This window comes from Hippichthys cyanospilos, chromosome 15 (genome assembly GCF_059441005.1).
Source record: "Hippichthys cyanospilos isolate Australia breed blue-spotted pipefish chromosome 15, RoL_Hcya_1.0, whole genome shotgun sequence".
In the NCBI taxonomy this organism is placed as follows: Eukaryota; Metazoa; Chordata; class Actinopteri; order Syngnathiformes; family Syngnathidae; genus Hippichthys; species Hippichthys cyanospilos.
Genome location: NC_142383.1, coordinates 2,450,001 through 2,471,645, shown reverse-complemented (window position 1 = coordinate 2,471,645; position 21,645 = coordinate 2,450,001). Strand labels below are relative to the sequence as shown.

General features: G+C 38.0%; 1 protein-coding gene across 2 annotated transcripts in view; it reads left to right on the top strand.

Moving 5' to 3' along the window:
* The first annotated feature begins 719 nt into the window (after positions 1 to 719).
* The window catches only part of eeig1b (estrogen-induced osteoclastogenesis regulator 1b), a 29,586-nt gene continuing 8,660 nt past the window's right edge, over positions 720 to 21,645 (top strand). The window contains exons 1-5 of one of the 2 annotated variants that reach the window (XM_088435623.1): positions 720 to 941; positions 1,249 to 1,510; positions 18,795 to 18,915; positions 19,905 to 19,934; positions 21,508 to 21,624. In XM_088435623.1, the coding sequence (XP_088291749.1) occupies positions 1,365 to 1,510; positions 18,795 to 18,915; positions 19,905 to 19,934; positions 21,508 to 21,624 (414 nt within the window). In that variant the 5' untranslated portion in view covers positions 720 to 941; positions 1,249 to 1,364. Of the gene's footprint in view, positions 942 to 1,248; positions 1,511 to 3,138; positions 3,886 to 18,794; positions 18,916 to 19,904; positions 19,935 to 21,507; positions 21,625 to 21,645 lie in introns of those variants that run through there. The other variant, XM_088435624.1, reaches the window with a different exon arrangement.

The window sequence follows — 21,645 nt, the reverse complement described above, 5'->3', positions numbered from 1 at the left end:
TACTTGTTGTCAGATCAAATCTGTTTGTCTTAAATGATTTTTTTTTTCCATTTTGTTTCAGCAAACATTTGCATTCGGCATACGTGGGAGGTCTTACCCCAAAGCGTTTGAGAACCACTGCTTTGAACAATTCTTGTTATTGCAGAGAACACGGTAACTTGTTTCATTCTTTTGACTTCTGGATACAATTTGGCATTAAAATACATAATTTATGCAAGTTTCTATTCTATTGATGTGCGTTGAATATATTGCGATTGACTATTTGATTTAGTTTAGTTTAGAGTAGACCAGTGCTTCTCAATTATTGTGTGCAAAGACCCCCCCCAAGGAAAGAAAACCTTTCGCCCCCCCGCCCCCACGTGTCGCGCCAACTATAAATAAGATTGTTATTTACAAAGATTAAAAAGTATAACTAACCTGTCCTTTTTAACATTAACAAAAGAGAAAAAAAAACTAAATCAACATTCATCAACTGTTCTTTTTACAGCGTTTATACAAGGTTACAGGTTAGTCTAAAACTGAAATTTAAAAAATCAAGTTATCAATCAAAGTGCCTGAAATTTAACAACAAAAATTATTTCATTTATTGCAATTACACTTCACATGGCAAAAACAAAGCCTTTTCCTTGGGATCATCTGTGCCCCCCATGGCAAGGCCTCTCTTCCCTCCTTCCCAGGGTGCCTCCCCACTATTTGAGAAGGACTGCTTCTGCTATCCAGCTTTTGCACGCGGTAGCTGTACTTTAACTTTATGGACAGTCCCTAACTGGCCCGTGAGAGGTTCATGAGCCTCCCTGGCCGGTTAGTTGAACTCCGCAGCGGAGGGAAAAGGTCGCCACTAGCCAGCATTGGGGCTGAGAAACTTAGTACGCCGCCAGCAGTTGTCAGCGGTGCCCACCTGTACAGTCTCGCCGAATGACGAACAACAGCCGACGGCAACGGTGAGCTTTAGTCGTCATTTTTGCAACCTTAAGTCGAGTGGGTGTGTTTTCGTGGCAGCTGTTTTCGAGATACTGAAGTGTAAAAAAAACCCCGACCATTCATTTTTTTACGCCTCCGCTGCAAAACCAAACCCTTAAAATACTAGATAAACTATCTGCTAGCGTCGCAAAGAAATACAGTAGCTTGGTTAAGGTTCTTTTAGCGTAATGAAAACCCAAGTGCGTTTTTGCTGCCATTAAAGTCCATATGCGATTCAGCATAAATGTATGCTGTGTTATAAGAGTTGTATTTATTTATTTATTACAGGTGAGGCAACGAGATGAGGCCAAAAGAAAAGGAGTTCCCACCGCCGCTGTGAAGTCGGACCCACTTTTTGTGTACTTCTTTTTAATGTCAGAAGCGCACTTGAGCACCTGAGAACAATGTCTTTTTTGATGAAAAAGAAGAAGTTCAAATTTCAAGTGCATTTTATATTAGAGGAGCTTACGGCAGTGCCTTTTGTCAACGGAGTGCTTTTCTGTAAGATCCGGTTGATCGATGGTGGGGACTTTGCTATTTTGTCATCCAGGTATTAACACACCTTTACACACACTTTCTTGTGACTCAAAGCATCATGGTCTTGGCTCGTGTTGACTTTGCCCTCAGCAGGAAGGTGTCTTGAGCAGCACCCATGTTGTCGGTGTTTTGACTTTTTCTTTCTTTTTAATGAGGAAGAAAGCTGCACGCTGTCCGGTTATTATTTATACTGTGGCAATTCTCCCTTTTGTCCCCTAGTAAAGTTGCCTTACCTCTAGCCTGGGGTTTGATCCATTCTATTGCAGCACTTGGGATGTCAAAGCTGCAACGGGAGTTTAAAGCACTTTGTTATATGTATGAAGTACTGTACAAAAACAATATTGTGTTTTCATTTTTGTTGACATGAACTCAAGTTTGATAAATTAGTAAGTGTCAGTGAAATGTACAGATGTATCAATGAGCCATGTAAATAATACAAAATTAACTACTGAAATTACATAACATCTGAGTTAAAACAGAGCTCCCCAACCACTGGTCCATGGATCAACTGGTGCATGAGCCGCACCTGAAATAAGGATGTTTGGAACTGATTAAGTTTCCCCGTTATCAGTTAATTAATCTGTGATTTGTTTGGCTTGATCTTAGTTTTTTGGTGTCAGCTCTGGTTGCTGTTGATGTTACATTTGTAGTGAGGAAGGATGGTGTGGCCTCAATTGAGAGCAATCACTGTCGGTGACACAGGCTTTGTTCTGTCTGTGAAATCTGGCCCACATCTGTCTGTAAGTTGTAGTTTGTCTGTAAGAATGTTGTCATTTATGATAATATGCTAAAAAATTGTTTGTTTGTTCATCCAATGACTTGTGAGTGTGGATAACATACTAGCTAATGTTAGTTCTTATCTTCAGCATGTTATATAGTGCCGCCTTGTATTTAGCTCAGCGTTTTCGTTTGTGCCAGATATTTCCTTTTGATATATGTTAACATATGCAAAGGTTTTGCAGTTGTTTCTAATTAATGTTTTGTATTGAAATGAATAGCATTTGTAATTCAGTTATACGATTGATTTAATCAATATAAATTGTTTACATTTTTGTAAGAAATATAATATAATAATAATCATATATATATATATATATATATATATATATATATATATATATATATATATATATATATATATATATATATAATAAAATCCACAATAAAAAAAAAATAAAGTTCTCAAGCGTTGACCGGTTCGTGGTGATAAAAAGGTTGGGGACCCCTGAGTTAAAAGACACAGTATTAACGACATGTTGTAACTAACAGTTAACTTTCATACTCATGACCTTTTGTTTAGTTTTGCAATCGTACTCTAAAAAAAGAGTGTCCATTGGGTACCGACTGTCGAGAGAAACTCAGAGACTCTTCAGTGGAGCTAAGGTGTTTCCCATGACTACAAATGAACTACAAGTAAACCTGTTATACCATTAATATGAAGAGACATAAAGAATTTGAATGTGAATAAAGCTCTTGCTTCCAACATTTTCAGCAACTATGCCTGACATGGCTTATTCTAGGGGTGTCAAATATAGGGCCTGTGGGCCTGATCCGGCCTGCAAGAGGATTTTTTTAAAGCATTAAAAAATGAAAAGCACATGTAGAAAAGTGCTATATAAGTGCAATACCCAGTGGTGAGCCGTCAGGGCCGGCAAGGCCTTCTCTGCTGGCCTAATATAACCTGAAATTATTATACTGTAACTATAATAAACCATAATGGTTATAATGACTATTAAAAAAAAGTCAATTTCATTTTAAATTTATTTTTACGAAAAATATATATGTTTTATAAATATTCTCCATATTCTGTTCTTTTCGTGTCATATTATATTCATATGGTTTCACTCCTACAAGTGCTGCCATTTTAGTGTAGAGTTTTTAGCGAATTAGAATTCAGCTAATGGGTGTTGCCAGGCAGACTTCCAGGCAGACCATGTATGCCTAGCTGGGAGGCGCTCGGTCATTTGCTTGAACAAGTAGAAGGCTTCTATGCAGTGTGCAATAACGTATTGTGTAAGGGCCCATATTTTGTTAGACAGCTGCAATAGCCAATAGAGTCATAAGATCGCCATCTAGAGGCCTCACGTAGAACGTGATGTAAGTGGATGCTCACTACAGGAAGGCGGTGCTATGTTGAGCTACATTGTGTAACGGTGGAAATAGTTAAATAAAGTTATTTAAAAAAATAAAAGAAAAAAAACATGTTGCTCAACCAGCTAATGTGAGCATACATCAAAGCCAGACACACGGCTGCTTTTTTTTTTCTAACCCACAATGGCTGAAGAAGAGCAAAACGGAAATTGGACAGACGCGACTTTCAGCGTTGGCGTACATGTCAATACAAAAGGATTTATTATTGGAAATGAAACGCGAACACAAACTCTACAAGTAAGTCATGAAAAGAAAAAGAATAATGGATTTTGTACTGAAATAACTTCAAGACAGCCGTTATGAGTGAGTTATTATATTTTTGTCATTTTATGTAGTTCATATTCAATTGTCATGTTTGGTTTGCTTTTGTTGTTGTGGGGTTTTGTTCATGTTTCTGTTCCACTTGCGTCTGCCTTTATTGTCTGCATTCTCTTTAGTTTGATTCCGTTCACCTGCCTGATGATACTTTGCCCATCCAGTTTTGCTCCCGTTCGGTTCTCCCTCATTTCCTTGTTAAAACTTCCTTTTTGAGCAAATATTTCTCTGTTTTCCTGCATTTTTTGGGTCCCATTCCTTCCTCCATCCAACTCACCATGCCCAGACGCAACACTTATATTAAATTGCCATTTACAGTTTAGCGTACAATCTTGTTAAAGCTTGCCTGCTCATGGTGGACTTCATAAAACTTCATGGACAAATAATTTGAAATTATTATGGCTTATTCTAAGTTTGGGCACATATAATGATAAGCTTTAATTGCTGATACGGGTTTTTTGGCGTTTAAATGATCTGAAAAAAAGCCTGTGTATGTGCGCATGAGGGGTTTAGTCATTGAAGGCCTAAGTGTTAAATGCACGGACTGCCACTGTCAATACCACTTAAGCATTAGCATCTAGCTTTGGCATGCTGCTGCTCCGTGCAGCTAAAATCCTTCGTTCGCTCCAAAGAAATTTACAATGTGTGGGGATCGCCATCTGGGCCATTACCAGACATTCGGCTTTGGTCCATAATGTATTACAAACAATCAGTCTTGTACCTCTTTTTAAATGTATTTATCGTATTTCTCTGAGTACATGTTGTTTTTTTTTTTTCTTCTTCATTATCAACCCCCATATTAGGGGGATCGACTGCATAACTCAAAACAGACCAATTTTTTCCACATACCTGTGTCAGATTAACATTAATTCATATGCAAAAAATGTCTATGTTGCCCCTAAGGCTGATTTAACAAAATGTTTATTTTTCAAATAATGCTAAGAAAATAGTTCCTATCATGTTAAAAATGATTAATACGTTTTAGTAAGGATGATTATTGTTTTAATTGTGTGTAAAAGAAACGTTTGATCGTTAAAAGTACTTCTGGTTTTACTGATGACCTATTTCCGTTTCTGGTTTTGATTGCATGCAAAAAGGCAGATGGCCGCCCATCAAACGGCATGGTGCGCTATCCAACGCCATCCGGGGTGAATTATTAGGCAGGAATGCCATACGTTTTATTATTATTATATATATTATAGTTAACTTATGTGAGTATCGATATTAAGATATATTTTCATCGAGTCGCAACTCTTTGCTTGGGATTTCAGTTTTCACCACACACTCACACTTTATCAATTATAAAGGCAATTAAAGCTGCGAAAGAACCAAGGGTCTTCAATTTGTGGTTGAGCTTGGTGTCATCCACATTCAAGTGGAAAATACGATAATGCCATTTGCAAGGCTTAAGATTATTACATACTGTATACCTCAAATTCAAAATAGTATGCATCCGTTTTAGAGTGTTTGCACAGAACTTGGCAAAAATGCACATTTGTCAAGCATCACCTAATGGCCATCTTTGTTGTCAATATCGAGGCTATGTGGATCTTTTATATTCAGCGGGATTTGACGCATTATGAAAAGGAAAAGCGGCTTGACTTGTCTCCTTCAGCTCTTAAACGTGTGCATGGGTGTCGGCAGGTGGGGAGAGAAATAGCAAAGGGCAGCCTTCCACGCTCTGATCTAACACCTGGGTAAAGAACATCCCAAGTAAGAAGATGAGCAAATCATCTCCAAAGACTTCCATTTTAAACAAATTGGACGAGTCCGAAGATGACTATCCGTGGAAGAGTAACAAGAATGTTTACACAAATGACAAGCAGGAAGAAGAGCACATCTGGGAGTCAAAAGGGAGGCGCTATTTGGCATGTCAGATAGTCATGATGACTTTGAGGGCTTTTCGACATTCATATTCAGCTGTATCAAAAAGTAAAGCATTGAAACTTCAAATAATGTTATTGTTGCCAACATTAGTTTCAGCATTTGTATAGATTTGTTAATAAGTTTTTGTAAAAATTCACACAAATTCAAGTAAAAAAGGGGGTTTGACTTATAAGCGAGGTCGGCTTGTACTTGGAGAAGTACAGCAAATACCAGCTCAGCACTTACAGTAGCACACAGCGCTTTCGTATTTGACGTGATATGATCCCTTCATGAGTTTTCAAATTCTTCTGTCATGTCATTACGTGGGTACCATTTTACTCTGTTTAATATTCTTTGCAACTCATTTGCACTTTTTATAAAGAAGTTGTACAACCACATGTTTTGATTGTGGCATTTTCCTTCTTCTGGAAATTTGTTTTTCAGTGTGTGTGTGGGGGGGGTAGGGTGTACGCGTGTGTGTGCGTGTGTTTGTATAAATGTATTTTAAGTTAATATTATTATGTGTTCTATAGAAAATATGTATTTTTTAACACATGGAAAAGGATAAGAGGACTGTATTTTCCGCACTATAAGGCGCACCGGATTATAAGGTGCACATCAATGAATGGCCGAGTTTCTAAAAAAAAAATGTCATGTATAAGGCGCACCGGATTATAAGGCGCACATAGAGTTGAAACCATAGTACTGGCTGGGGTTGCATTATGCATCCACTAGATAGAGTGGCGTTATGCAGCCACTAGATGGTGCTTTACTAAAGGGAATGTATAAAAAACAATCAGCAAAGTCATCAACCTTTATTAATAGAATATAAACTTTATTCATACAATATGGATATTGTATATGGATGCTGTATGGATGTTATACTAAGAAATATTTTTTATTAAAGAAAATCAGATAAAACAAAGAATGCGTTATTGGTAATTGCTATTTAAATACTAAACAGCAGCCGCAGAGCGCAGAATAGATCCAGATCAAGCCATGCACTTGTGAACGCAGCGCCGCAATCCTTTAATTTTCCCCTCGGCATGCATTATATATTTTAGACCAGCTATTTCGTTATGGAGCACAAAGAAGTTACGAATAAACAAAAGTCAGGGAAATTTAAACAACAAACATGCAACGGTATGAGTTTGGAGCCAAGCACGGGTGAAGGCGTGGCGCCGGTGCCTTTAATTTTTTCTTCTGCATGCATTAAATATTTTCAACCCACTATTTCTATGGAGCACAAAGAAGTTAGGAATAAACAAAAGTCAGGGAAATTTAAACGACAAACATGCAACGGTGTGAGTTTGGAGCCAAACGCGGGTGAAGGTGTGGCGCCGCTTTCTTTTCATTTTTTCCTCTGCATGCATTAAATATTTTCAACCCGTTATTTCTATGGAGCACAAAGAAGTTAGGAATAAATGAAAGTCAGGGAAATTTAAACGAAAAACATGCAACTGTGTGAGTTTGGAGCAAAGCGCGGGTGAAGGCGTGGCGCCGCTGTCTTTTTAATTTTGTGCATTTTGTGTTTAATTTCGTGCATTATATATTTTTGACCCGCTATTACTATGGAGCACAAAGAAGTTATGAATAAACGAAAGTCAGGGAATTTTAAGTGACAAACATTCAACGGTTTGAGTTTGGAGCCAAGCGCGGGTGAAGGCGTGGTGCTGGTGTCTTTTTAATTTTTTCCTCTGCATGCATCAATATTTTTGACCTGCTATTTCTATGGAGCACAAAGAAGTTACGAATAAACGAAAGTCAGGGTAATTTAAACGCCAAACATGCAACGGTATGAGTTTGGAGCCAAGCGCGGGTGAAGGCTGGCGCCGCTGTCTTTTTAATTTTTTCCTCAGCGTGCATTAGATTTTTTTGAACCGCTGTTACGATATGGAGCACAAAGAAGTTAGGAATCAACGAAAGTCAGGGAAATTTAAACGATAAACATGCAACAGTATGAGTTAGGAACCAAGCGCGGGTGGCTGGCGCCGCTGTCTTTTTAATTTTTTAATTTTTTCCTCGGCGTGCATTATATATTATATATATTTTTGACCCGCTATTACTTACAAAGAAGTTACGAATAAACGAAAGTCAGAGAATTTTAAATGACAAACATGCAACGGTTTGAGTTTTGAGCCAAGCGCGGGTGAAGGCGTGGAGCCGCTGTCTTTTTAATGTTGTCCTCGGCGTGCCTTATATATTTTTGACCCACTTTTACTATGGAGCAAAAAGAAGTTACGAATAAACAAAAGTCAGGGAGTTTTAAATGACAAACATGCAACGGTTTGAGTTTGGAGCCAAGCGCGGGTGAAGGCGTGGAGGCACTGTCTTTTTAATGTTTTCCTCGGCATGCATTAAATATTTTTGACCTGCTATTTCGATATGGAGCACAAAGAAGTTATGAATAAACGAAAGTCAGGGAAATTTAAACGACAAACATGAGTGTGGGGCCACACATTCTTGAGTCCTCAAAAAAAAAAAAAAATCGTGTTGGGCCTGCAAATCAAGTTAATTAATCGCGCTGGGCCGTGTCGGCTTTAATACCCTCGGGCCAGGTCGGTTTGATCTGGATTTTTTAGGCATAAATTATAGTTTATGCAGTCAGCACATGATTTGATCCATATATAAGGCGCACCTGGATTATAAGGCGTCAGCTTTTAAAAAAAAAGCAGGTGGATTTTTTAGGCATAAATTATAGTTTATGCAGTCAGCACATGATTTGATCCATATATAAGGCGCACCTGGATTATAAGGCGTCAGCTTTTAAAAAAAAAGCAGGCTTTTGGATGGGCCTTATAGTGCGGAAAATACGGTACATTTCTATTCATTTAATGCTAATTAAGTAAAAATAGTACTGTATATTGGGATTTATAGGGGATCCAAAAGATCCTCTTTTTTTTTTTTTTTTCAACCATATAGTTAGAGTTGACCGCTGCTATTCGCTAGGAACTGGGACCAGGCCGGCGTGCAAAGCATAAATCTAAATATAATTGACGCTAATATTTTTTAAGTTATTTACCATGACTTTACCAGTCCGGACAACTTGAGAATATTTTCCTCCATGTGGTCCCTGTGCTAAAATGAGTTAGTCACCCCTTGTTTAGACCAATGAGTTTGGTTTGTTTAAGTTTAGTTTGCTCAACTAGTACATTAGTTTATCAGTATTTACCTGGTGACTCAAATCTTGATATATTTCACACTGCAAGAGACTCCGGACACACTTAAACAATGCTGGAAGAAAAGCACTTTGTGGAGAATTTACATGTCCCAAATCAGAAATTTTTTTATAGAATTAAATGTTTCTTGAACTATTTGGCAGATGAATATCTGCAATGTTCTGTTTGCACTGCTTTCAGTCTTAACAAACTAACCAACTACTGTACAAATGAATAGAAGTAACCATGTAACCATAGGCATTAGCGCTGGGGGGAAGAAATGTTAATAGTCGGCTATATTAAAAATTGGTGGACCAACGTCAATGTAACAATGTTTGCGCCACCATTTTCTGCACAGAACTCTTCCAGACAAATTTAGTGTTGCGATGTTGGTCACCCCCCCACCCCCCCAAAAAAAATGGATTTAAACAGTGACAAAGATAAAATAATATTAAACTATTGCAAAGTAAACACAATGGTGTCACTGAACCTGAAAGGACAACCGTAGGCAAAGACCATCTTAACAAATGGCTCCATTTGTTGTCTTGGCGCACCACCTAGTGGCCAAATGACCTCTCCTATTTGTGTGCTTAAAAACACATACAGTAATGATTAAGTAGTTAGTGGGCTTTCATTCAAGGCGATATTAGGTTACAAATAGAAAGGAAAGAAAGTTGTGAACTTCGCAGAAAGCACTTGGGTTATACACACAGGAAGGACAAAATCCTCATCATCTCCCAGGACCAACACAATACATGAGATGCAATAAATAAATGGATAAATAGTGATCGCGCTAGCAACAGATGTTGTCGTTATGCGTTGTCTGTTTGCAACAGACTTGTAATTATGAGAGTACAGTAGCGATGAGAGTGGAGTGAATCTAAACATTTTTGTTGTAAACAAAAGGTGTTGGTAAATAATTCCAGTATGAACATTCAGAATACATTGTCACGCACAAAAATGTGCCTAGTCTGAGCGTCAAGAAGAAGCAGCGGCTGAGGAAGAAGACTAACAGGAAGTAGCTTGTCGCTAGCGGGCAGTTTCACTCTGAGTTATACTGAGCGAATATTGTTGAAGCATCATCTGCAAGTGACTTTAAAGACACCATTACATGTGAAAAGTAGATATACCGTTGTCTAGGTGTGAACTAAATGGTAGTTAGTGTTTATTAACCTTAAACTGTAATCACTAGAGAACTAATGCTAATCGCAATTTCTTTGTCATAGGCACATTTTGCTCATGTTTGTACACGTGAAAGATGGTAAACAATAAGTATTTATACCCTCTCATTTCAACTCATTTTCAACCTTTATAAATTATTTTAAAAAATAAAATATAATAAGATAATTTGGGTTGATTACTAGATTATTTGATGGAGTTATGAAAAAAATGTGTCTATCACTCAACTATTTGATGGAATTATTTAATGAAAAGATAAAGAGATAAATAAAAGCAGATGTATTTTCTTGGGCTGAAACCATAATTTGAGATGGAACAACATTAAAACATAAATGATGGACATTGATGGCAAAAACGTGAGCACAATAAATTAAGCTGATGGCATCTGGTTACATTCATGAGCCGTGATGTTATTGCTTTTATTTTTCACCTCTGTTATTGGGCTGCACGATTATGGCCAAAATAATAATCCCGATTATTTTGGGCAATATCATCATGTTCGGTCAAACATGTCTATTTATTGCACTTTTGTTTAAAACAAGTTGTATATACTGTATAAACAAGGCTTGATACTTAAAAATAGTAATAATAAACTAAAATAAATAAAGTAAATAATAATTATGGCAAAAACTTGCTGAGTGCTAACCATTGAAAAAAATGAAGCCTACTTAGAACCAAGCATATCCTACAACAGAGCTAGAACGCCGAAAACAGCCTTAAAGTATTTTTTGCAAGAAAAAAAACTACAAAAGTACCAGAATCACTCGAAGTGAGCATAGCAGTCAAAATGTCAATTTTGGTCATTTCAAACCCAATGTCTTTGAAATTTTGCCAATCGGATTTTCCAAAATGGTTCACGCTTGACAGTTGGTATACTAGGGGGTGAGAAAAGCAGAGGCTTTTGACATGCAAACATGTGGTAAACATTGTCATCTCAAGGCTTTTAGGGTGGAATTGCATCCCGATATCTACGGAGCGCGCCAGTGAAACCAACTTCACCGTTGTCATCGCGTCCCACTCTTGATGCGTGAAAGAAGACACATGGAGTCTCGCTGCCCAGTAAATTCAAATGATCGAAATTCTTCCAAGCTTTTTCTTTTTTTTTGTGTGTACTTGCCGGTATTCACCGGCGAACACCATTAAGCAATAGTTCGTCCGACATGTTTTCTGCCCGGCGCTTCCACGTGATAAGCAAATTCCAAGAAGGTATGCGTTGCGGAAAATTTGCATGGACAACGCATGAAGTGGTGTGGCTGCCGAAAAGAAGTCATTTTGACGCATGCAGCCGCATAGAACTCACGGGGCGCATCAAGCGAAAACCAAGCTGCGGTCATTCTTGCAGGATTTGCTCGATTGCCATTTCTTAAGCTTTATCAGGGGTCTCCAAACTCGGTACTCGAGGGCCGCTGTCCTGCATGTTTTCCAGGTTTCTTTCCCCGGCACACCTAATTCAAATGATCAGGCAGGACTGCGGCCCTTTTTATCTTAATTAATCTTGGTAGCTAATATCGTGATCGCAATTAAAATTCGATTAATCATGCAGCCCTACTCTGTTATGATTATATGCAACAGAGACATTATAAAATAACATTGCTGTATTGTCTGAAAAATTATGTTTGAGAGGTGACTACTGCCATTTGGTGCAGTAAATATGACACTGTCACAAAGTGTATTAAGGATTTTATGTCGGTTATCATTAATGTTCAAAGTAATTTTGTCATGTATCTGTTGTGATTTCGGGTTGGGTTTTCTGTTTTGATGGAATTTTGTTATTCCCAAACTGTGGGTTTCTTTTTAGTTCTTGTCCTGCTCATTTGGTTTCCCTTGCATCGAGCCTTGTTAGTATGATTTGTTTCCACCTGACTGTATACCTGCCCTCCTTGTCATCCAATCAACTTCCCCTGCCTTTTGTCTCTCCCCAGCTGTGTCATGTCTTCTCGTTGTGTGTAGTCTATTTAAGTGCCCAGTTGGCATTCAGTTCTTGTCGGGTCATTGTATGTCTTCCCTCGCTGTCTTGCTGTCGCACTTCCCGGACAAGCATCATTCCCGTGTTGCCTCCCGTTCCTTGTAGCCCCCCGTAAGTTGAGTTTGTGTCCAGCATTTAGGTTGTACTTTGCATGTTTTGGTTCCTGTTCTCCCAGTTTATGTTTTTGTATTAAACTAGCAATTTATTGAGCCTCATCCCTCTCAGCCAGCATTTTTTTGGTTCCACCTTTCCCACATCCTACACCTCCTTACGCCACCATGTCCAGTCATGACACATTTAGGAATGCAAGTCATAATGAGCTTTAAGCCTTTATCTTGTTTAGTATATAAGTTGACTCTCTGTTGTTAAACTTTGTCAGAAGATAACTTGTAATCTCCTGGCTAGTACAGCTTAGTCCTGCTTTGTTTTGTCAATACATTGTGAAAAACAGTTACTTGCTTAAGTTGCTCTTGGATCCTGGAATACCACCCCGTGACAGTATCTTCTGACCACTTTGGATCCAGCATTTCTCTTGTTCACTATGGAGGATCACCGTTTTCAGATTCTCGAAAGGAGAATGGAGGAACCGTCTCAAAGATTAGAGGAATAAGTGAAATATGCGCAAGCCCAAGTTTCAGCCCAAGCACAGGGAGCCATACCTGTCACTCAAGCTCTTCAACAATTGTCTCTTGAATGCACTGAACCCACAGAAGGAATTGCAGAAGGATAATCCTGATTCTTGCGAGGCATTCTTAATAAACAGTTCTTTGCCGTTCTCTCTTCAACCTCGAAAATGTTCGCCGAACATACCAAGGTGATTTTCATCATCAATCATCTGACAGGAAAAGCCCGAATGTGGGGTACAGCGGAATAGGCAAGACAAACTCACGCCTGGTCTACTTTTCTGTTCTACTTTGCAGATCTTTGCGGAAGAAGTTAAAAGAACTTAGACAAACTTCTTGCGTCAAACTAGATCTTAGCGTGCTCGTTTTTGTTGAAAGATCGCACATACTACGACATAGTGAAACAATTGATTTAATCTAGAAAGAGAGTGGGAAAGTACTTGAGGCCTCGCGCCAGTCCTGCCACAGGTGGGGGCAGAAAATGGCAACCTTTCACCTTCTACATTGAGTTCTTGTATGGGGCATGTAGATCCCACAGTGGAATGCAGGTGGGTGCGTATGGATGATAAATGGTAAATGGACTTTCACTTATATAGCACTTTTCTATCTTGGGTACTCAAAGTGCTTTACACTAACTAGTCATTTACCTACTGATGAAGCTCCAGTCTAAAATGATCTCTTTGGAAGTGCAATCGAGGAGAGAAAACTCCCGGAATCGGGATCACAATCAGTGATCCATTTTGTGGAGAAATTAATCCAAGACAACCGTGACTTTTCTGACTCAACCTACTTGCAGATATAGAGAGCACACAGGTCCATGGCATCTTCTCCGCGGACGAGCACTCGTTCCCGATCGCTGGTTGTAAAGTTCTTGTCTTTCACGATCAAAGAAGTAGTGCTCTGGCAGGCATGGCGAAAAAAAATAAAAGCTGACGTGGAACGATAACAAAATAAACCGTTGATCACGAATACCCACCGAAGAATATGGCCATGCGGAAGGAATACACCGAAACACGACGGCTCCTTAAAGAGAAGGATCTACAATTCCACACCCGTTACCTGGCCCGCTTGCAGGTATTCTACGATGAGGGAGTAAAAATCTATGATACGCTGGAGGAGGCAATGGCAGATTTGGCCAAGAGGCTGTTCCCTGTGAAAGTGAATAATCCACCAACAACACTCAGAGCAGCTGCCGGTAGCATGTTGTGGCAGAGGAGCGGAGGAGGATGCCGACGGCCAGGCAGGGAGACGCCAGCATTAAAGCAGAAGCTGCAAGTATTCAGAGGCGATGAAAACTACCGTAAATCTGTTCATCTACCACAGGGGTGTCAAATTGATTTTTATCATGGGCCACATTGAAGTTATATTTTGTCAGTGCAGGAATACATTTTAAGTGTCACACACTCACCTAGTTTTGAAATCAGAGGCCGGTAAAAACTGTCCAAAACAGATTGGGAACTTTTTCTTTTCTTTTTTTTTTTTTTTTTTTTTGTTAAGACAACTTGCAAGTTCGGTCTCTTCGGCAAGTTCGGGGGCGGAGGGTTGCTTGATCTTCCATACCAAAATAATATGTGCTTGGATGAGGAAGGATTAACCACATGGAGTTGAAGCTGAGCAAATTTATTGAGAATGTAATTGGATGAGGAGGGATTACCACATGGAGCTGAAGCTGAGCAAATTTATTGAAAATGTAACATGTCAATAAATGAATGTACCGTCCAATAATAAATAAAAGTTTCATTAAATAATTAAATGTTTAACTAATTAAAGGTCCCATCAGTTAAATAAATGACTAAATTAAATTAATGACTGGCTTTTTCTCAATTTTGAAATGAAATGTGATTTGAAAATTGTATTACACAATGCTTAACTACATACACAGCAATGTAGATTTTCATGTCGCTACCTGCTGTACAACAGTGTTGTGTTAAATGGCGCGTGGTTCAAAAAAATGTTGCAGAACCTGTTGGACCGTTCTTTGTCTAACTGAGCCAATGCTGACTAAAAGCAAAAGTCCCTCTGATTGCGTTAATGTTGCAAGTATTTAAGGCATTACCTCTCATGTACACAAAGGAGGCAACATTTTACGTTAAAGACAGTATAAGTTAATTGTAAATATATTGAGCAATGATGACAACTCCAAAAGAAAAAAAAAATTAGATAGCATGCTTCATCATGCAGCATCGTGCGTCTGTTTTTTTCCAGGATGAAAAATTGAACAAATCTTCCTAGTGTCTGTTTTAGATAAATATGTTGCGACGGGTATTACTCTTGGTGTGTACCATGGAATTTTTGGGGAACGAGGTTGTCTCTTGATGTCTTAGTCTAAGATGATCATAGAATTAAATAGAAACAGGTAGTACGTACACTATTTAGAGCACCAGGCAGGGTTTGAGTCACAGTCTGACAATCCCTTTGCTTTGTTTTTCCTCTTTTATCTGTGACCTCTCAGTTGTAGCTGCAAAATTGTCTAGGTTTGAGTCACAGTCTGAAAATACTTTTGTTTTGTTTTTCCTCTTTTGTCTCTGGCCTCTCAATTGTAGTTGCAAAATTGTGCTTGTAATTGATCATTTAAATCTTGATTGCACTCAAACGTTGAAGAATAAAAGGCAGCATAAAAAAAAATGAATGGATGGAAAAATATGGGCAAATTATTTAATTGGGCCTGAAATATTTTATCAATAAAGTGGCAACCTGTTTATAGCCATAACCACTTGAGCTTTATTACCAAAGAAGAAAGAAATTTTGTGCTGTAAAGTATTTCCCTCTTCCTGATTTCTGTTTTTTGCATATTTATACCTCGCAAAGGTTTCATTTTATCGAACTAACTTAAACAACACACGGAGACAACCCAAGGATATATAAAAATCCGTTTCTAAATTATTATTTTATATACCAAGGAGGGAAAATACCAACCCATCCGATCCTTTCTGAAATGTACAAAACTCCCCCTTTTGTTAAATCATGAAACAATTGCGAAATTTTTGAGAAAACAAAGTTCAATTTCACAGGCGGCGCCCTAACGTTATTGCCACCACCTTTGTTGAATCAAGAAATCATTTGAATAGATTCTTTTAGACAAAGTAAAGTTAGGTTACAAATCCCAAGAATAAATGCATCATGCCATGATCCAAAGAATTTCCAGAAGAAATTAGAAAAGAAGTGATAGAAATCTTATAGTCTGCAAAAGATTACAAAGGTTCCAACGAGCCACCGACTATCATCCACAAATGGAGAAAACTAGGAGTGGCAAACCTTCCCACGAGTGGTCCACCAACAGAGATGACTCCAAAAATGCAACAGTGACTCATCCAGGAGGTCACAAAAAAGTTAGCAAAACCTCATTTATCGTCAATATTCACGAATCGACTATGAGAAAGTTGCTGGCCAAAAATGGCATCCTTGGGAGGGCTCCCATGTCAAATCCACTGCTGAATCAAATCCAACACATGAAAAACGCAAAAGCTCATCTTACACTTGCCAAAAAGCAGCTTGATGATTTTTTTGAATAAACATTCTGTGGACTGAAGAGTCAAAACTGAAACTTTGCGAATGGTTTTCAGACCGTCATTTGTGTAAAAATGGATTTGATTAAAAAAAAAATGTGATGCCAACAGTAAAGCATGGTGGTTGCAGTGTGATGGTCTAAAGTTGCTTTGCTTCCTCAGGGCCAGGACAATCGATGTAAAACTCAAGTCTGCTGTTTACCAGAAGTTCCTAAAGGAGAACATCCGGCCATCAGTTTGCTCTTATAAATTCCTCTTGGATTATGGAGCATCACAATGATCTGAAACACACCAGCAAGTCCAACATAGTATCATTCAAATAGCACAAAATTAAGATTTTGTAGAAGTCACGCCAAAGTCCGGATTTAAATCCAATTAAGATGCCGTGGTGTGATCTTCGGCAGTTCATGCTATAAAATTCTCTAGTATAGCACAGTTGAAACAATTCAGGAAAGAGTGGTCAAAAGTTCCTGCACAGCAGTGTGAAAGACCCAACTCTGTTAAATGTTTGATTTCATTTATTGCTGTCAAAATTGGCATAACTCGCTATAAGATTCAAGGGGCAATTACTTCTTCACATCATTGAGAAATTGCATTTTGTATAAACTTTGTTGTTTCATCGATCCATCCATCCATCCATCCATCCATTTTCTATAGCTGCTTATCACTGGGGTCGCTGGCTTGCTGGTGCCTCACCCAGCCGTTTACGGGACGCCCTGGACTGTCAGCCAATTGCAGGGCACACAGAGACGAACAACTATTCACACTCACAACCACACCTAAGGGAAATTTGGAGTGTCAAATACACTTTACCAATACCAGCACACATGTTTTATAATATAAGAGGAAGCCATGGTGCCTAGGGAGAACTCACGCGGTCTCTTGGAGAACATGTAAAATCCACACAGGAGAGCCCGAGTGAGCTGAAATTGAACTTGAGACTAAACTGTGAGGCAGACGTGCCACCGAGCTGCCTTGTGTTGTTTCATTGTGATATTAATATTGCATTGATGAAATGAAACCTTTGCAAATTATCATCATGCAAAAAACACAAACATGAAGGGGTAAGTAAATACAGCACTGTAGAATCACATGTGTACAGCATTTTTCACTAACCTGGGTTTTTTTATCACCCAACATCATTTCAACCCCTCAAAATGTTGAGTGGCATCAGCTACACATATAGTATGTGTGTGTGTGTGTGTACATACACACACACACACACACACACACATATATATATATATATATATATATATATATATATATATATATATATATATATATATATATATATATATATATATATATATCCAAGACTGTTTCGTTTCGATGAATTTTCATTTCGTGAGGAAATAAAACGTTCACAGCAATTCAATATATATAAGATATAATGTTATGTGCTACATGAAATAAAACGCTTCGAGGCAGCAAAAAATTCTATTGTACCTCGTTCGCGAGTTGCCGTTTGAAAGGACTAATGCAATAATCCGGGTTAAACTAAATTTGATATCTGCTGGGTGTACCTCTTGACCTCCTGTTTGCAAGCATTTAGAAGGGTCAGCAGGAAGGCATATTGAAAGTTGATATGTTTTGACAATCTATGCAATATTTTAGCTTCCTGGTGGTTTTTGTATGCCTTTCCTTTGATATCAAAAACATCTAAAAGCCTGAGTTGGGTCAAAATTTTACCCAGGGTCTAAATTAACCACATTGAAAGTCTATTTGGTTTATCGCTAAAAATAACGATGCAAACTACCCTTGACACGATAGGGCCAGCAATGGTAGTCATGTTTTCAGAGGTAAATCTCACTTATTGTCATAGTAGAAGAAGTACCATACTCTACATTTTCATTTGAGCTGTCTTTCAAGAAAGCAAAGATCTGAGTCTGCACTTAATGTGTTGTGTAATTACTGTAAAGTGCTGCTCATAAAGAGATCTGGAGGTTGCCTCATGTGGACGCTTCTCATGTCCTCCAACATAAGCTCGACTGGGAGAAGTAACATCAGGGTTCACCACCAAGCTGGGAAAAACCAGCATGCTGATGTCTTGTGGATGTGTGTGATGTGACTTTTGCAAACCAGTGACCTCTTATTGCATTCGTTTTCCTTGCTTCAGTTTGGGGCATTGGTTAGGTTCCTCTCCTGCCTCTCATATATATTAGTTTAGTTTGAAAAATATGTTTGCAGCTCAGGAGGAGGGCCACATTCCATGAGACTACAATTTGCACCATTAACTGGCAAATTCCAAAAATGACCTATTCTAGTTATTTTGTTGTTGTTGTTGTTCGGTTCATATGAACTGTAATACCATGACATCAGTCGTAAAAATAAACCCAACAGAATGTGTTTCTAATAATCCACAACACCTACACAAATGATGTTGCCTTCATTGTGTCTAACTAATACAATATGCACAGGTACAGTAATATTGTGCAGTAACCTTCAAAACAGAATATGAAATGTGTATTATTTGTTTCGCAATATGTTTTGTCAAGCATTCGATCTTATCTGTGTGCGTGTGTGTCTCTAGGAAAGAGGTACAGCAGAACTGTGTCCAATGGGGGAAGAAATTCTCCTTTGTGTGTAAAATGAGCGCTAATCCTGTCACTGGCATATTGGAACCCTGCATCTGTAGAATCTCAGTACGCAAGGTAAGTTTCAGTTTCCAAGATGTCCCTGAAATATTAAGCTATGAATATGAATACAGAAAGAAGTGAGATTAAAGCAATGAGGACTGGCTTGAGCTGTGGCCCCATAAAAAAAAAAAAAAAGGCAAAACCTTAGGCAATAGTGCCTTTAATCGACGCTAATGTCTTCCCTTCCAAAAGAATAGGCACGACTTTTATGACTGATATTATTTTGGTTTGATTCCCTATGTCTATCTCACATTTGACATTTGAATTTTAGTTTAAAAACATTATTTCATGTTATGAGGCGACTGACATAATATTTCACTAGACTGTCACGTGCTTGCTTTTTGCAATGTTGTGTGATTCTATATTTACAGCGAGTTGCATGCCTCCAGATTAGTTCCACAAAGTTTGCTTGGGCCATTTCTCTAAATTTCTCAGTCCTTGTTGTACTGTAAATGCCAGTGTCACTAGAAAAAAAATACAGGTGAAAAATGTTGAATTACTCTGTATTTGTATTTGTATTATTTATGCAGTATCTGTACCACCTAATTTCTGTTTAAAAAAAAATATCGCCTTGCTCTTTATATACAACATCAACCATGGGACATCAAAATGGGTAACATGCTACAGGCAGACAGCCGGCATAGCGCTCAAGACTGACTGCAGAGTGGGCCCACAGGATCGTCACATCAGTTCAAGTCCCACAATGAAAAAGGCACTTAACAATAAAAAACCCTGGGTACCGCAAAACAACAATCCATGTGGGTGTAGTCTCATGTGACACAGTACTGCCATAATACCATTTTTGTTGTTGTTCTAAACAACATTCAATATCACCAATTTAACTCTCAAGTCTGTTATTGTTTTAATTTGGTTTTATCTACTGCAGAAATATGTCATCCAGGTGAAACATATAGCATGGCTGTCCATTGTGTTTTGTTTGACTGACCCTTACTACATTTTTAAGCTGTGCTTATTATTGAAATTATTTATATTCATCTTTGCAGGAGCTTAAAGGAGGAAAGGCCTTCTCAAAGGTAACATAGTTTCCAAGTATAGACACAGTAGTAATATACAGTAGTATGTCGTAAATAACATATTCAAGTATTCAAGTGCTTATATGCTTCCGCAGTCTCAGTGCTGTAGAGCAGTGGTTCTCAAAGTGGGGTTTTTGTTTGTTTCATTTTATTTTATATTAAATTGTGAATGGCTCTTCAATAAAGCAATCAATTCAACCAGTTTAATATATTAAAAAAAGATGTATTTAAAATTAAATTTTAAAATTTTTCAAAATGCATTTTGTGTCTACAATTGCTTGCTAACGAGAATGAAGCCAGCAAAGCTAAAGCTAAAAATGTGCTTTCGAAAAGGGATCCCTGACTCCAAAATGTTTGACAACCCCTGCTGTAGAGTGCACCCATTATCCCACAATGGCGCAAATAAAGAAAAAGTAGAGGTTGCAACTGTGCGACCAAACACAGTGAAGAGATTGTCAGTTGCAAGTCCTTTGTGTTTTTAATTTAGATGTTGTTTGTTTGTATTAATTTGTCTTAATTCTAACTCAATGAAGAGCTTTTAAAAATTGTTTCAGTAAGTCATGTCTCCTGCAGTTGTACAAAGAACAAATTGTTAATTGTATACAAATCAATACAGCATAAAAAGCAGAAATGTGTACTTACAATTATAATAATAATAAAAAGAAGAAACCAATGAAAATTTTGCTCTAAAGAACAGAAAACAATTAATAGTAATCACAAAAATCAGAATGCATTCCCCACCAAATATATTAGAAGAGTGTAGCCATTTTCTTGATTATTGCTTTAGACCACAGGTGTCAAACTCAAGGCACGAGGCCCAGATTCGGCCAGCCACGTGATTTTTATGTGGCTCGCAAACAGTGAATTATGATTTCAAGTTTCTGACTAAAATAGCAAATTTTCAAGTTGTCTTCAACTTTTACATATTTTGTTGTTGTCAATACCCTGTTTTGAACAGTTTAGTGCCCTCTGATTTCAAAATGTGTAAATGTGTGACAATCATATTTAAAAGTGATTTGATTTCACAGTCAGAACGGCCCTTTGACACAAACTATGACTACAATGTGGCCCATGATGAACGTGAGTTTGACACCCATGCTTTAGAATGAAAGATTACATTCACAACTTACAAAATAGCACAAATACTTTGAATTCAACGATAGTTCATATGATATTAGATGTTAATGGGAGAGCAATAATTTGTATTAATCATTCTGGAAGCAAAGCCAACCTGTTGCAGCTAATTTGCTGACAATCAGAAATGTTCAGAAATAGGGAAAATTTGAGGCAGCGCAGATTAATTTGTACACAGTATTGTAAAGAAGACATCTCCAAAGACTCACTCCACCATCTTAAGATGACCCCTCTTGTTGTAAATGGCACTGAATGGATAAGAAAAACCCGCAAGGAAGATGTAAGGATTTAAAGTTACTAACTTGAGTGTAGTCATATCGAAAAAGAACAATATAGAAGAGAATCATGCATGGCCACAATTGTTTTCTCAATTTTTGTTCACCTTTCCACCCTGAATGTTCTGTTGGATCCTCTAATCGGGTTGTGTTCTTTTTTCCAGTTAGGTTTTGCTGATCTGAACATTGCAGAATTTGCAGGCTCTGGTTCCACAGTTCGATGCTGCATCCTTGAAGGCTATGACACAAAAAATACCCGCCAAGACAACTCAATTCTCAAGGTAAAGTGAAATAGAAATTCA